The 15,134-nt window shown below is 48.2% G+C and overlaps 1 protein-coding gene across 1 annotated transcript; it reads right to left on the bottom strand.

Annotated features, from left to right (window-relative positions):
* Window positions 1-10,252: 10,252 nt before the first annotated feature.
* On the bottom strand, window positions 10,253-14,771 carry LOC123181156 (uncharacterized). The gene is made up of 7 exons (XM_044593398.1): window positions 14,584-14,771; window positions 13,693-13,743; window positions 12,954-13,119; window positions 12,472-12,638; window positions 11,578-11,893; window positions 10,748-10,914; window positions 10,253-10,654 (listed from the first exon to the last, which is right to left on the bottom strand). The coding sequence occupies exons 2-7, from the start codon at window positions 13,712-13,714 to the stop codon at window positions 10,503-10,505; spliced, it is 990 nt and encodes a 329-aa protein (XP_044449333.1). The 5' UTR covers window positions 13,715-13,743; window positions 14,584-14,771; the 3' UTR covers window positions 10,253-10,502.
* Window positions 14,772-15,134: the final 363 nt, after the last annotated feature.

Below are 15,134 nucleotides of genomic sequence, written 5' to 3'. Positions count from 1 at the left end.
AAAGGGTTGTTTGAAAGGAGTTTTTCAAAGGAAGACCTAGATAAAGCTGCTTACATATTGGGCATCAAGATCTATAGAGATAGATCAAGACGCCTGATGATACTTTCAAAGAACGCACAGCTTGACATGTTTTTTGAAAGAGTTCAAAATAGATCAGCAAAGAAGGAGTTCTAGGCTGTGTTACAAGGTGTGAGTATTGAGTAAGACTCAAGACCTGACCACAGCAGAAGAGAGAGAAAGGACGAAGGTCGTCCCCTATGCTTTAGACATAGGCTCTACAGTATGCTATGCTGTGTACCGCACATGAAGTGTGCCTTGCCATCAGTTGGTCAAGGGGTACAATAGTGATCCGGGAATGGATCACATGATAGCGGTCAAACTTATCCTTAGTATCTAGTGGACTAAGGAATTTTCTCGATTATGGAGGTGAAAAGGAGTTCGTCGTAAAGGGTTACGTCGATGCGAACTTTGACACTAATCCGGATGACTCTGAGTAGTAAACCGGATTCGTATAGTAGAGCAGTTATTTGAAATGGCTCCAAGTAGCGCGTGGTAGCATCCACAAGATGACATAGATATTCGTAAAGCACACACGGATCTGAAAGGTTCAGACCCGTTGACTAATAACCTCTCTCACAAGCATAACATGATCAAACCAGAACTCATTGAGTGTTAATCACATAGTGATGTGAACTAGATTGTTGACTTTAGTAAACGCTTTGGATGTTGGTCACATGGTGATGTGACCTGTGAGTGTTAATCACATGGTGATGTGAACTAGATTATTGACTCTAGTGCAAGTGGGAGACTGTTGGAAATATGCCCTAGAGGCAATAATAAATTGGTTATTATTATATTTCCTTGTTCATGATAATCGTTTATTATCCATGCTAGAATTGTATTGATAGGAAACTCATATACATGTGTGGATACATAGACAACACCATGTCCCTAGTAAGCCTCTGGTTGACTAGCTCGTTGATCAATAGATGGTTATGGTTTCCTGACCATGGACATTGGATGTCGTTGATAACGGGATCACATCATTAGGAGAATGATGTGATGGACAAGACCCAATCCTAAGCCTAGCACAAGATCGTGTAGTTCGTTTGCTAAGAGCTTTTCTAATGTCAAGTATCATTTCCTTAGACCATGAGATTGTGCAACTCCCGGATACCGTAGGAATGCTTTGGGTGTACCAAACGTCACAACGTAACTGGGTGGCTATAAAGGTGCACTACAGGTATCTCCGAAAGTGTCTGTTGGGTTGGCACGAATCGAGACTGGGATTTGTCACTCCGTGTAAATGGAGAGGTATCTCTGGGCCCACTCGGTAGGACATCATCATAATGTGCACAATGTGACCAAGGAGTTGATCACGGGATGATGTGTTACGGAACGAGTAAAGAGACTTGCCGGTAACGAGATTGAACAAGGTATCGGGATACCGACGATCGAATCTCGAGCAAGTAACATACCGATTGACAAAGGGAATTGTATATGGGATTGATTGAATCCCCGACATCGTGGTTCATCCGATGAGATCATCGTGGAACATGTGGGAGCCAACATGGATATCCAGATCCCGCTGTTGGTTATTAGCCGGAGAACGTCTCGGTCATGTCTGCATGGTTCCCGAACCCGTAGGGTCTACACACTTAAGGTTCGATGACGCTAGGGTTATAGGGAATAGATATACGTGGTTACCGAATGTTGTTCCGAGTCCCAGATGATATCCCGGACGTCACGAGGAGTTCCGGAATGGTCCGGAGGTAAAGATTTATATATGGGAAGTCCTGTTTTGGTCACCGGAAAAGTTTCGGGTGCTATCGGTAATGTACCGGGACCACCGGGAGGGTCCCGGGGGTCCACCAGGTGGGGCCACCGGCCCCAGAGGGCTGCGTGGGCCAAGTGTGGGAAGGGACCAGCCCCTAGGTGGGCTGGTGCGCCTCCCACAAGGGGCCCAGGGCGCAGGAAGGGGGGAAGGGGGAAACCCTAGGCTCAGATGGGCCTAAGGCCCACCTAGTGGTGTGCCCCCCTCTCTCCCCCCTTGGCCGCCCCTCCAACTCCCATCTAGGGCTGGCCGCACCCCTTGGGGGGGAACCCTAGATGGGGGCGCAGCCCCTCCCCCTCCCCTATATATAGTGGGGGTTTTGGGGCTGCCATACACACGAGAACATATCTCTCTTTGGCGCAGCCCTACCCTTCTCCCTCCTCGTCTCTCGCAGTGCTTGGCGAAGCCCTGCTGGAGTGCCACGCTCCTCCATCACCACCATGCCGTTGTGCTGCTGCTGGACGGAGTCTTCCCCAACCTCTCCCTCTCTCCTTGCATGATCAAGGCGTGGGAGACGTCACCGGGCTGCACGTGTGTTGAACGCGGAGGCGCCGTGGTTCAGCGCTTAGATCGGAATCAACCGCGATCTGAATCGCTACGAGTACGACTCCTTCATCCGCGTTCTTGCAACACTTCCGCATCGCGATCTACAAGGGTATGTAGATGCACTCCCCTTCCCCTCGTTGCTAGATTACTCCATAGATTGATCTTGGTGATGCGTAGAAAATTTTGAATTTCTGCTACGTTCCCCAACAGTGGCCACCACCAGGATCCATCGCCTAACCGTGGTCGGGCTCACCCTTGAAATGATTGGGGCCGATTTCATCCGCCGCTGGATCGCCCCATTGCATAACAAGGGGAGGCCGGCCTGGGATTACAGGAACGCGACTGACGTCATGAGGCTCCGCCCTGGCTTGAACCACAACTTCACGGTGATGGGGCATGCCCACTTTTGCCAGAGGCTCTTCCATCTCGACGTAGACCACGACGGCAGGGCTGAGAGGACCGGCCGCGAAGGCCAGCAAGGCCGTCAAGGGGCCCTTGTTTGGGTTGCCGGCGGGAGTGGTCCCGCTGAGCAACAATTCTCGCCAGACCGACATCATTGCTATGATGCCGGACTTCAATGCGCACGGCCTTGACCCGAGCTGGGTCGAGCCGGGAGCGGAGCGGGTGCAGGAATTTTTTGACAGCTTGTCGGAGAAGTACGTCCGTGATGAGCCAGCGCTTATCCGGGATACCACCAAGGAGGAGCTGGATTATATTGCCGCCGGGGCGGCAGAGGCGGAGCTTGCCCGGGAGGCCGGCAGCGTTGGCGCTGTGGAGGACGAGGCCGGCGCGGCCGCGGAGGACAAGGAGCTCGCCGGATGGGTGGAGTCTGCTGGGGAGGCCAGCAGTGCCGGCGCCGGGGCTCCTCTTGTCGAAGATGTGGTCGAAGAATCGACCGAGGGGGAGGCCGAGGCCGACGACCCTCCGGCCCCAGGGAGGAGACGCGTCCTGTGCCGGGCTGGCTCTGGCGAACCAGTTCGGCCCGGCAGGGCCGTGCCGCGGCAACAGGTCCAGGAGCAGCCCGTGCGCCAGATGAGGGCCGCGGCGGCGAAGAAGGCGGTGAAGGCCGCGGTGGTGAAGAAGAAAGCGACTGCCTCTTCTTCGTCCAAGCGTCATCGGTCTCCATCCCCTTCCCCTCCTCCCGCAAATGTCGACACAGAGGTCATCTTCGATTTTGGGTCTCTCAGCCCAAGGAGGAAGAGGAAGCCAGTGGAGGAGGAGGTGGAGGAAGAGTAAGTATCTCCCCCCCCCCCCACATTATCTCCCGACTTTACTCATGTGTCATCTTTCTTTAATTTGATATTGTCTCCACAGGGACACGGAGACGCTGGCGCAGAGGGTGGCGAAGAGGGCCAAGGCCTCGACGGGCGACAAGCCCCCGGCAGGTACTTCGAGTACGCCGCTGGTGGTGGAGAGCAGCTCGGACAACAGCCCTCGACGCAGCCCCCGCTTCAGCCCCCAGCGTAAGTCCATCGCTCACTCCTCCCTTGATGAACTTTGGGGTGTGAATCCTTGATGCTGATCTTGCCGGGTTTGCAGGAGAAGAATGGCGGTAGGAGGAGCCGCCGAGGGCCACCCCCAACACGCCGCCCCTCTTGACTATGCCGCCCCGAGGGGCTTCCCCGGCAAGGGCATCAACCGCCGAGCCCCCGCCTATGGAGGAGGAGGAGACGAACTTGGGTCCTGGTGATTCCACCCCGGCAACGAACGTTGGTGGGGAGGGTGCCACTTCTTCCCAGCCTGGTGCTGGTAAGTTCGCTTGCTTCCCGTCCCTGTTCTTTCTCCTTCTTCTTTTGAACTTTTTTGAACTTTGATCTGGCTCTGCCTCATCCTCCTTCTTGGTATCTAGGCGCTTCCTCGGCGGACCAGGAGAACATCGATACCGTCATCGAGGAGGTCGCCAGGGACACCAAGGCCGAGGCGGACAAGATCACCACCGGGGAGGTTGCCAAGACTGCCACCGAAGAGGCCACCAAGGGGCCTGCCGGGGAGGCCGACAGGGCCGCTGCCGAGGAGGCCGGCAAGGTCGCTGCCGAGGAGGCCAGCACGGGGCCTGCCAGGGAGGGGGTGGTTGACGACCAACCTTCCTCCTCCGCTGCCTCTGGCTCGGGCAAGTACCTGAAGGTGAGCGACGACCTACTCGTCCACCTCCCAAGGACGGCGAGCACCAGGGCGCCCACCGAGGGGGAGGTGTTCGATGACGAGGTGCTCGCCGCCGCCGGGCTTGAGGTTGTTGACGAATCGAGCGCCGGTGGCGGCGATTCCCAAGAGGAGCAGCTCCTTCGGGGCATGAGCGCCAACTTCCAGAAGCTCCATGCGCTCCACCGTGCCCTCCTGGACAAGGCAAAGTCCAGGATGGCGGCGGTGGACAAGGCGGAGGCGGATCTCGCGGGGCGCGTTGCTGAGACACAGGCCTGGTTCCGCCAGGCCCACGTGGAACTGAAGGTTGCCCAGGATTTGTTGGCTGAGCGCAAACAGGAGCTTATCCTGCTGAAGGCCGATGTCGAGAAAACCCAGGAGGTGGCGAAGGAACAGGCTGCCAAGGACGAGGCCGCTCGGCACCAGCACCAGGCCGAGCTGAACTCCCAGGAGGAGGACCTTGCCGCCCGTGAGAAGGTGCTCGCCGCCACCCTCCGCGGCAAGGATGAGGAGGTCAAGAAGCTTGCCACGCAGCGGACCCAGGAGCTGGAGCAGAGGCACAAGGAGGCACTCAATGCTCAGGCCCGGGTCCATGCCGGCAAGGTGAAGGAGCTGGAGGTGGAGCGGGATGGTCTGAAGGAACAGGTCCTGGGACTGGCGAAGGAGAAAGACACGCTCAACGGCACCTTGGTGGAGGCGCAGGCGGCAGTCCTCGGCAAAGCTGAGCAGCTCTCCAAGGCCAACGACTCCGTCAAAGACCTGAAGCTGAAGCTGGAGGGTCTTGAGGGGACGCTTTCGAAGGTCAGGGCCCGGGAGAAGACCCTGACCAAGGCCCTGGAGGACGAGAGGCAGCTGCGGAGGAATGACGCCACCAACCACGAGGATTACGTGAAGGGCGAAAACCTCTGGATCAGCCGCCTCGCCGACGTGGCCGGCAGGATCACCACGATGCTGGCGGCCATGGGGATGCCAAACGTGAGGTACGCCCCGGAGCCGAACGTGAGTCCCAACGCCAAACTGACCCTGTTCTTCGAGGGCGTTCTTGGAGCAGTTTCTCTCTAACAGAGCGACTTCTCTGGCCAACGAGGCCCGAAAGCTTTGCCGGGGTGCCATGACCAAGGTTCTCACCAAGGTGGCGTACTGGAACCCAAACCTCGACTTCGACGCCGCGCTGGAGAGCTTGTCGGAGGGTGTGGACCTCGCGACGCTCGAGGAGCGTATCGAGCCCATCATCAGCCATGTCGACGGAGTTCGGAGGATAGAGGGCCAGCGCCGGGACTAGGCACCCCGTTTCTCATCGCCGCTGCAGGTTCATGACCAAGACAATTTTTATCTTTAGTTAGAACCGCAGCAACAATTGATGTAATATAACTCTGCAGTACTTTGAAACGGTGCATGTTATTTTCCTGTTTGATCTCTCTTTGTATGCCCACCCTACGTTAATTGGGTAGGCTTGCCGGCGCGTAAACCCAAGCCGCGGCGCCTCGAGGACGGATCCCCGATAGCCTGCCGGGTGTGCTTGCTGCCAGGCAGACCACCTTACCGCTCTCAACGCGGCCGCTCGAACCGTCGAGCGGACTCGAGACAAAACGAGAGTGTTGCCAATAGCGGAAGGCTACCCCGCCGATCTCGACGCGGCCGTTCGAACTGTTGAGCGGACTCGAAACGGAACAAAGGCGTTGCCAATAGCGGAAGGGCCCCATTGCGTACAGGTTTTCCATACAAAGAGCGCGATCTCCAAGGAGAATAACCTTATACATAAAGAAATTATTCAAAGTTTTGCATGACTTAGCTTTTCTGTCGCCATACTCGCGGTTGCTGTGTCTGTAGATGATGTCGCTCATTCGGTCGTCTTCTTCCTTGGAGTGACGACCACGATGAAGCCGCTGCGCCAACTAGACCGGATTTTCACAACTGCGCCCCCTACCTGGCACGCTAAAGATGTCAGGGGAAACGATACCTATGGGATCACTGGAACCCCTTCTACGGTTGGCGGGCGCGGGGTTGTGCAAAGAGCGGGTCTAGGAGCTAGCACAAAGATCGTTTACCCAGGTTCGGGCCGCGAGGATGCGTAATACCCTAGTCCTGCTTTGGTGTATATTTGAGTGTTCTTGAGCTTTTGAACTAGCTACGGTGCGTGCGTCGCCCAAAAGATCCGAATCCTCTCCCAGTACGCCGCGGGCCTCCTTTTATAGGCAAAGGGGCTGCCACAGTGGCACACAGGAGGTGGAAAGCTATACAGTGCACAAGCTTATCGCCTGTCATTACAGGACAAAGCGCATTAAATGTGCTAATTAGGTGTCCTCTTGCTTTATCGGGGGCGGTAACGAGGCCCGTCCCGTCCGTCGCCGCTCCGCCTTGCTCCGACACGCGTCCAGGCCAACGAGGCATGCAGCGCCATGTAAGCTGGCAGGCTGCTGAGTTGGCGTGGTGGTAGGGTCTTCACGAGTATCTGCATGCCACCACGCAGGTGCTTGCTGAATTGGCCTAGAGGCCGCATGCCGCCACGCAGGTGCTCGCCTAGTTGATGGGCTGGCAGCTGCATGGGAACGGCGGCGGAGCTTTGGCAGATGTGGGCCTGGCTGCGGCCCCGCGGATGTCTTCGGCAAGAGTCTTGCCGAGGCCCCAGCAAGGGTCTTGCCGTGGCGTTGTGGTCGTCCCCGGCAAGGGGCTTGCCAGGGGTCTCGTGGGTACCCTCGGCAAGGATCTTGCCGAGGATCGTCGTCTTCCGATTCTCATCTGATCTTGTATGCTTCTGGTCTTCACAAAGATCTGCATGTCACCATGGAGGTGCCTCCCGAGCCTTGGTTTCAATGTGGTTGATGGTGTTGGAACTCTCAGGCTCGAGGGTGGCAGCCCTGCTGCTGTTGGGCAAGTTGCCCTCGCAAGGTTCTTGCCGGGGTTGTGGAGGCTGCCCCGGCAAGGGCCTTGCCGGGGAAGTTCACCTCGCCCCTCTGCTCTTTGTGTCTCTGTCTTAGCGTTGCTCTGGTTGCCTTGTGCCTTTGCTTCCTCTGCCCCGCCAAGTGTGGCCAGGGGCGTGGGGCTGCGACTGCCCGCGCACAAGTAAAGGGGTGCAAAAAAGACCCCTACTTTTGTACACCGACACAAGAACCAAGCACATTAAGATAGACTATCATTTTGTTCGAGAAAGAGTTGCCAACAAGGAATTAGAGATTCGGTTTGTGCCCTCTAAAGACCAACTTGCTGATGGTTTTACTAAAGCATTGCCTACACGACTATTTGAGAAATTTAAGCGTAATCTGAACTTGGCAGGTTCTGATTATGGGGGGATGTAAAACATACATGATTCTGGTTAGTTGGCGCACATATATTGTTAGGCGCACATAACAGGAGTAGTTAGTTGGCAGGACTTTAGTATATCTCCTATAATCTTATCTTCTGTTTAAACCTCTCATATACGATCTGTTGGTTGTTCCTTACGTGAACACCATGTTCGATCTCTCCAATGTATGCGCTAGCAGGAGGTGTGCCCTGCCAGGCTAATATATACTCATGCGGGCCTTCTGTTGAAGGTTGAGATGCTCAAATTTTTTCCACAAATGTGTCATATTGAATTTGAGGATTGGTGTTGCAGATATCCAGTCCGATGTCTTTGATCGAGGACAACATAATTCAAATTGACGAAGTCAGTTGGCATTTATTTGCTCGCTACTTGAGAATTTCAAAAATAGATAGTGATTTATGGGCAAGTCATCCTTCTTGCACTCTGGGACTTTGTGGGGTGATAGATGAAGTTGATGAAAATAATATGCTCTGTTTTGGTCACCAATTATCATTGAATTTAGGTGGAGCGGTCAGTCAATATGCAAGCAAACATATTTCTGAATTTGCAGTTCTGTGTTGATTCACAATAAAAAATTATCCTGCAAGCATTGTAGTTCTTAGTCCCTTAATATGATCTACCCTGGTAATATATTCTTCTAGCTTGCAGTCAAATGCTATTTGTAACACGCATGAATTCTTCTTTTAGATCTAAGGTGATGTCTTCTAGATAACATATATGTAAAATCTCAGATACCAGCCTTTCTAACAGGTTCCACTCTTTGTATGGAAAGATTTCTATTTATTTGACATCGCTTTTCCTTTTAGATAACAAACTATGATATCTGGACAACTTACTATCCATCTTTTATGTTTTTGGGTTCGGTTCCAGTTGTTTCTTTGTATTTAATGTACCTTCTCCATCCGTCTACTGATACAAAAATGATGCAGGTCATATTGTGAGGCCATCTTCCATAAATTGTGAAGGGTGAGAAATTGTTGGTCTATTTGTGTGATGATGAAAAAAAAAATTAAGCATTGTTAAGGATGCTCAGATCCATGTTCGACTGGAATGCCTTTTGATAAAAAACTACTCCCTCTGTAAAGTAATACTATAAGATTTTTTAGATCACTACTTTAGTAATACTGAGATCACTACTGGAAGGGGAGTAGTTTGTTACTTCCTTTTCACCATGACAGAGTGCAACAATTGAGATCTCAGTATGTATTAATCATTCCCAATCAAGAGAATTGTTCATCTTGCGACATTGTTTATTCACTATTAGGTTTGTAAATATCACTATGGGCCATTACACAATTAGGAACTCTCTCGGCAAAACTTATTGGGACCTACAGATAAATTTTGCTTGAATTTTCCAGTTTTTAAAAAAGTGATCTATGTGAGTGGTTTATTGGTACCGAACACTATACAAGATTCGACACTGACAAACTTTCAAGATATGTGTTTATCTTCCTCTGCCAGTCTTTTCCCATGGATAGCTCTATGTGGCTGTTTCAGAGTGACCTCATGAAGAGGATTAAAATTCTCCTTGAAGATGATCATTGAGTTCCTAAAAATGTGACTAGAAATATTGTGTACTAGGAAATCATCTATGCGCTCTAGCAGTTGCTCTAGCGGTGTCTCACTTTGCCTGAATCTGAGCTTCATTAATTAATTGCTCCCTTTTCCTTTGCAGGAAAGAATATTGAACATCACTGTTCTTCTACTGATATGACTAACCTGTTTCAGCTCTTTGTAGTTATCTGAAACCTGTGTATGCATTTTGCCTTTTCATGTTGTGTTTATCTCTGTCCCATATTTCAGCTCTTTGCAGTTATCTGAAGCCAATATTTGTATTTGCAGACTAACCTATGTGGCTTTTGCTAGAATATGTTCTATTAGATATTCTACTGGAACCTGAATGAATGAGTAATATTGCATTGGCACAGTCACTTTCGTAAAGATTCTTAAAAATGCGTGATGGAAAACTGGCGCATCCATTTATTAGAACACAAGATGTACTCCGTGGCACCTGCTAACGCAACACCCTGTTCTTCCATTAACATTACTACAGCTGCTGCTTACCATTTTTCACTTGATCTTTCAAATAAGAATAACGACCCAATGAACGATAACTAATCTAACAATGGGCACTGAGACACGTGGCGTGGCGCCGCACTTTGCCTACTACTTCAGTTTATGCGTACACAAACTGTATCTAAATGTATTAAAAGATAGGTTGCAAACCTTAATTCTATGGTGTGGTTTGACATCATAGTCACCATGAAGCACCGCCACTGGACGGAGGGCAAATGAAACTATGAAACACCTTCGCTCTCAACATAAATTATAGACGCAAAGTGCTTGACATGGAACCATATGACTATATGATTCATCAACTGGGAACATCCATGATGCACAAAAACTAAGCGAGAGATAACATGGTCAGCTGAACCAAACATCAAGCTAACATAGTTGCATCATCCATGCATATAGAAGTACTTCCGATGACATAATCTGTTCGATGCATATATCTAGAAATATATGCGTGAAATCATCTTACGTCTCAAATCCAGCTCATTACTACTAAATCATCCCACAAGTTTTTAGTAGTGCTACCACAACATTATCTCAAATAGAAGTCTAGTTATAAGTAGGATGTAAGGGCATTATCTCTCCATCAGGCCATGAGGTAAACATCTAACCATCATTGGATGAACCAACGATAGTGAGATCCGCCTTCACAACGCAGCTCGATCCCACAACATAGCCTCCCGACGGGTCCTTGAGATTCTTGAGTCCAAGGAAATCAGCCCATCCCCAGCCGCATCCACCCGTAAACACTAAGAGACCTGCGATCACCATAAAAGTAAGATGGAACTGTAATCATCATGAGGTTACAGACACTAGCTGCTAGCACTGATACTTGCTAAGGAGAGCTGAACCTGAAGTTGCAGTCAAGTGTTTCCCATTCTTTTGGTCCAGGATGGACAGAGTCATTACAACCACCTTCTTGGACTCGAGATGGAGCTCATCCGATGCATCCAGGTATAAGTACAAGCTGAGGCAATCAGTGCTGTACTTGTCACCACGCAGATAGATGCGGACGTACCTGTGAAGAAAATGGGAACTGTAACTTCAAAAATAATTTGGTACCCGGAAAAATGTATTTGAAGAATGTGGTTAGTTACTGAAATCAGAAAGTTGTAGCTGAGCTTGGCTGTATGCAGGTTAACTTTGGACACAACATGGTGGCATTACAATTGTACAAAAAAATATAAACAAAACATCACCAGTTCACTACAGTACAAGATAATGGAGTACAATGTTGCACAAAAACAATCTGAGAAAATAATCGATGGTATGTGGCACATACAAGAACGGGTGGTACCAAATATATACATGAAAATGAAATTTCTAGCTTTTATTCAACATATATTTTAGTACTACATTGTTTCAGAATTTTTGGTGCAGCGTGAATCCAAAAATATGTTTCTACTGAAACTGGAATGCGCTACGCATATCTGTAAATATACTAACAGTTCTTTGGTTGTATCAAGCTAAAATGTCCAGTTATAATATCTGAAGGACCTTGCCTTGCACAAAGATCTGGCCATCGCTAATGTCCATTGGCATAAAAGAGTAAAAAAGTTCGTACAGTGACCAGGTATGGTAAGCTAACGGATACTTGTAAGCTAAAATGTTGGATAACACATGCATACCATTTATATAAATCATTTGTGATGTAACTGCCTAACTAGTAACAGGTGCATACCATTTATGCCCGTCAACTTCAAATGTAGGAGAGCGAACAAAGTGATCCAAGTCCAGGTCAAGGAAATTGTTCATGTTCCAAGTGTATGTCCTTTTGACGAACCCCTTCTTCTGAACAAAGAGGTTCTGAACTGTGGTATCCTTCTTCTGAACCACAACAGCCATCTTTTCAGGAGAAGAGACATCAATTTTTAATATCTCCACACCGAAGACACAGCTATGATCAACTAGAAAAGCAGATGATTTCAGTAGCTCCTGAAGAGGAATCAAGCATTGCTCCTTCGAGTAGGTATTCTTGAAATGAAAGTTGTAGGTATCTGCAGTTAGGTAAAGTTAGAATATTAGAGAATGAAGAACTTGTATGCAAGACAAAAATATACCAAATAATATCTAACCAACCTTCACCCTAGCTAAGAAAGCAAGGTAGTGAATTACATCCAAATAATGATAATCAGATTTAAAGAGAAACATGTGTATGCCATCTGAACCATAATAGTCCCAAGTGTGAAACTTGTAATGTCTACAGAGAAACTTGTAATGTCTCAAGTGAGAAACATGTGTATGCCATCTGAACCTTCCAAATTCCTGAAGGTCTACAGAGAAACTTGACAGCAAAGAAAATACAAAGAGACTTGTTAACGTTTTTCTTTTAGAAAAGGAGGAAGACCCCCGGCCTCTGCATCTGGGCAATGCATGCAGCCACTTTATTAATGTCTCAAGCGACTTGTTAATGGTAAAACGTTGTATTTGATCATATTTCGATATTTACAGATGTTGATGACTTGTAATGATGGAATCATGGTATTTAATTCTCAAACTTATGACACACAAAGGACTATGGATTTGTAGCTGTAATATGATGGATGTGCTTGAAAAAACACATCCATGAGACTACCTTTGCATCCGCAGTACATTCCTTTTGTATGGTTGTATATTGACAACTCAAAAACCACATGCACCGTGTGACCTGGCACCATGCTTGCTTCGGATGTCTTAAGACGAAGAGCAACATATTGCGTTTCAGAACCAATTTCCTTATGCATTGGACTCACGTGCAGGTACCTGGTAAAGGAAATCATGCGAAGAAACCAAAGTCAGTCTAGAATTCATAACTGAAGTAGGAATGAAGTCTAATTTCTTCACTTCATGCACCATATCAAGTTTTAGCCTCTGACTGTTTGTTTATGAGATTGTGATTGCTAATTTGATTACATCGATGATCGATTGAAACATCATTGTTAGTAAATGGCATCCTAAATCAATGTGTATATGGATAACATATAATTATCTTCTACGAAAATAAGCTAGATGGTATTTACAGCTAATACATGAATATTGCAGAGTTTCTTCTGCAATTATGGTGCATAACAGTTATACCCAGAGCAGTGAAAAGCGTCAGATTTTGCTGACTTAGCTCCTGTCTCAAGCAGCGATGAGAAGTCATTAATCCTCCATTCTAAATCAGGAACATGGGTCTTTCCAAAGTCCTGCATCCTCCATTCTGAATCCGGAACGACATGGGCCTTTCCTAGGCGTGCACGAGCTGATATTTGCACAAATGCAATAACTCAAAATTAGAAAACAAGGAAAGAGAGAACATGCTATGAGAAGAGTCATGTGCATGTTGCAGTTCCAAATGAACAGAGTACAATATCAACAACCGCAAGAATGAACAACAGCACATAAGTTCTTCGTGTCCTGATTAAATGAATCAAAATCTTGAACGCATATAGTTATTCAAGTCATCAATTAGGGGTAGAACAAAGCAGAAATACTTGTACTTTCTTATAGTATGTCATTAACCTGTACTACCGCTTCTAATCAACAAGACATCAAGACCAGCACTCAAACAACTTCGTGTTTCTAGATAAGGAGAGTGATATACTCAACATACTAGCTAGCCATCTTCAATTAAGAGCTAGGATTTCATATTCCTGCCTTGACTTTTTCCAAGGATTTAATGCTGTAAATTACATCTAACTTTTACAGTTTTAAAAGACAAAGTCCAAACATCAAGCTTTTATTTGGTTTTTAGAAGACAGAGTCCAAACATCTAACTTTTATTTGGTTTATTAAGGACACAGTCTAAACATCACGATTGGCTAGGCATACATACATGAACTCTTGCAGTTGCCCATAGATCTGCCCCTTCCTCTTCTCTCCTCCTCTGCAAGTGAGATTAAATCATCAGGTAGAGCCAATCTCAGGTAAAGGTAGCACATTATCATATAGACTACCAGTACTAAAGAACCACGGTAGGCACACAAAAATTGTAACTATCATGCCATACTGTTGGGTCAAGAACATACAGAATCTTGAGAGGCAGAGCCAATCTTGGTGAAAAATGATGACCACGGCATGTAAAAATCATTACCCGCCAAAATAAAGGAGAGAACAAGAAGTAGAAGTCTCTGTACACGAGCAGATCGACTATTAAAAACCTACGCGCTTTACCCCCTCTATCGATTACGAAAGAAAGCCAAGAACTTGCATCCCAAAACCCTGAATCCCTGTTTTGGGAAAAATAATACTTGAAATCTGAAAAACCCTCAACTCCGGAAGAAAAAGTGAAGAATAGTAGGATCACAAGCGCGCGATCCGCGGTAAAGAGACGAGATTTGCGACGTCCATGAAGAACGCTGAATCCTGTTTCGAGAAAAGAAAAAGAAAAACTGGAAACCCTCAACTCCAGAAGAACCCTGAATCCCTGTTTCTTGAAAATAAAATAAAACTGGAAGTCTGAAAAACCCTCAACTCCAGAAGAAAAAGTGAAGAACGGGGTAGGATGCGATAATCCGCGGTAAAGAGACGGGATTTGCGGCTTCCATGAAGAACCCTGAATCCTGTTTCGTGAAAAGAAAAGAAAAACTCTGGAAACCCTCAACTCCAGAAGAAAAAGTGAAGAACAGCACGATGCGATAATCCGCGGTAAAGAGACGGGATTTGGGACTGCCATGAAGAAGCCGAGGAAGAGAGAGGCCTGGATTTGGGGGCGGACTGAGAGTACCTCACAATGGCTTGCTCGGCGTTCGTCGGGGTCCCGGAGCCGGAGGTGCGAGGCAGGGGAGTGGGGTTTTAATGGAAGTAGAAGGGGCTGGTGGCCTCACTTTCCTCTCCTCTGTCTCGGCCCGTCCGTCCGTCGCTCCCGTCTCTTTTCTCATTTATCAAAGCACCCAGCTGCCATTTTGCCATTTTGGTGCAAGGTTTCTTTTCTTTGGATTAAAGCGGACTGGCGCGTTAGCCATTTTTACTTCTGGACGACGGTCACTGGTCACACAGAGGGAGAGCACTTGCCCGCCACTTTTCTATCCTCTGTCCCTCCTGCGTCCGTCTCTCAGTTTCTTTTCTCCCTTATTAAAAGCAATAAGATGCCATTCTCTTGCAAGATTTTTTATTTTTACAATACACTAAAGCAGACCGACGCGTTCACTATTTTGCTTCTCTCTTTTCCCCCTCTCTCACTCTGATTTACCACGTCTCTCGTGTAATCTTGCTGGGTTGGTAGCTGATCCCTTTTGAAGGAAAACTGATAGGTGAATGGGAACTCATATTCTCACT

Source organism: Triticum aestivum, chromosome 1D (assembly GCF_018294505.1).
Source record: "Triticum aestivum cultivar Chinese Spring chromosome 1D, IWGSC CS RefSeq v2.1, whole genome shotgun sequence".
Classification (NCBI taxonomy): domain Eukaryota; kingdom Viridiplantae; phylum Streptophyta; class Magnoliopsida; order Poales; family Poaceae; genus Triticum; species Triticum aestivum.
This window is presented reverse-complemented; position numbering and strand designations above follow the sequence as displayed.

What these genes read in the sequence shown, in the direction of transcription:
- LOC123181156 (XM_044593398.1), bottom strand. Translation starts at nt 13,714, where the DNA reads ATGGGCAACTGCAAGAGTTCAT. An exon ending in GACGCTTTTCACTGCTCTGG is followed by an intron (nt 12,639 to 12,953) that starts GTATAACTGTTA and finishes TTCCTTTACCAG; the next exon opens with GTACCTGCACGTGAGTCCAA. An exon ending in GAAGTTGACGGGCATAAATG is followed by an intron (nt 10,915 to 11,577) that starts GTATGCACCTGT and finishes TTTTCTTCACAG; the next exon opens with GTACGTCCGCATCTATCTGC.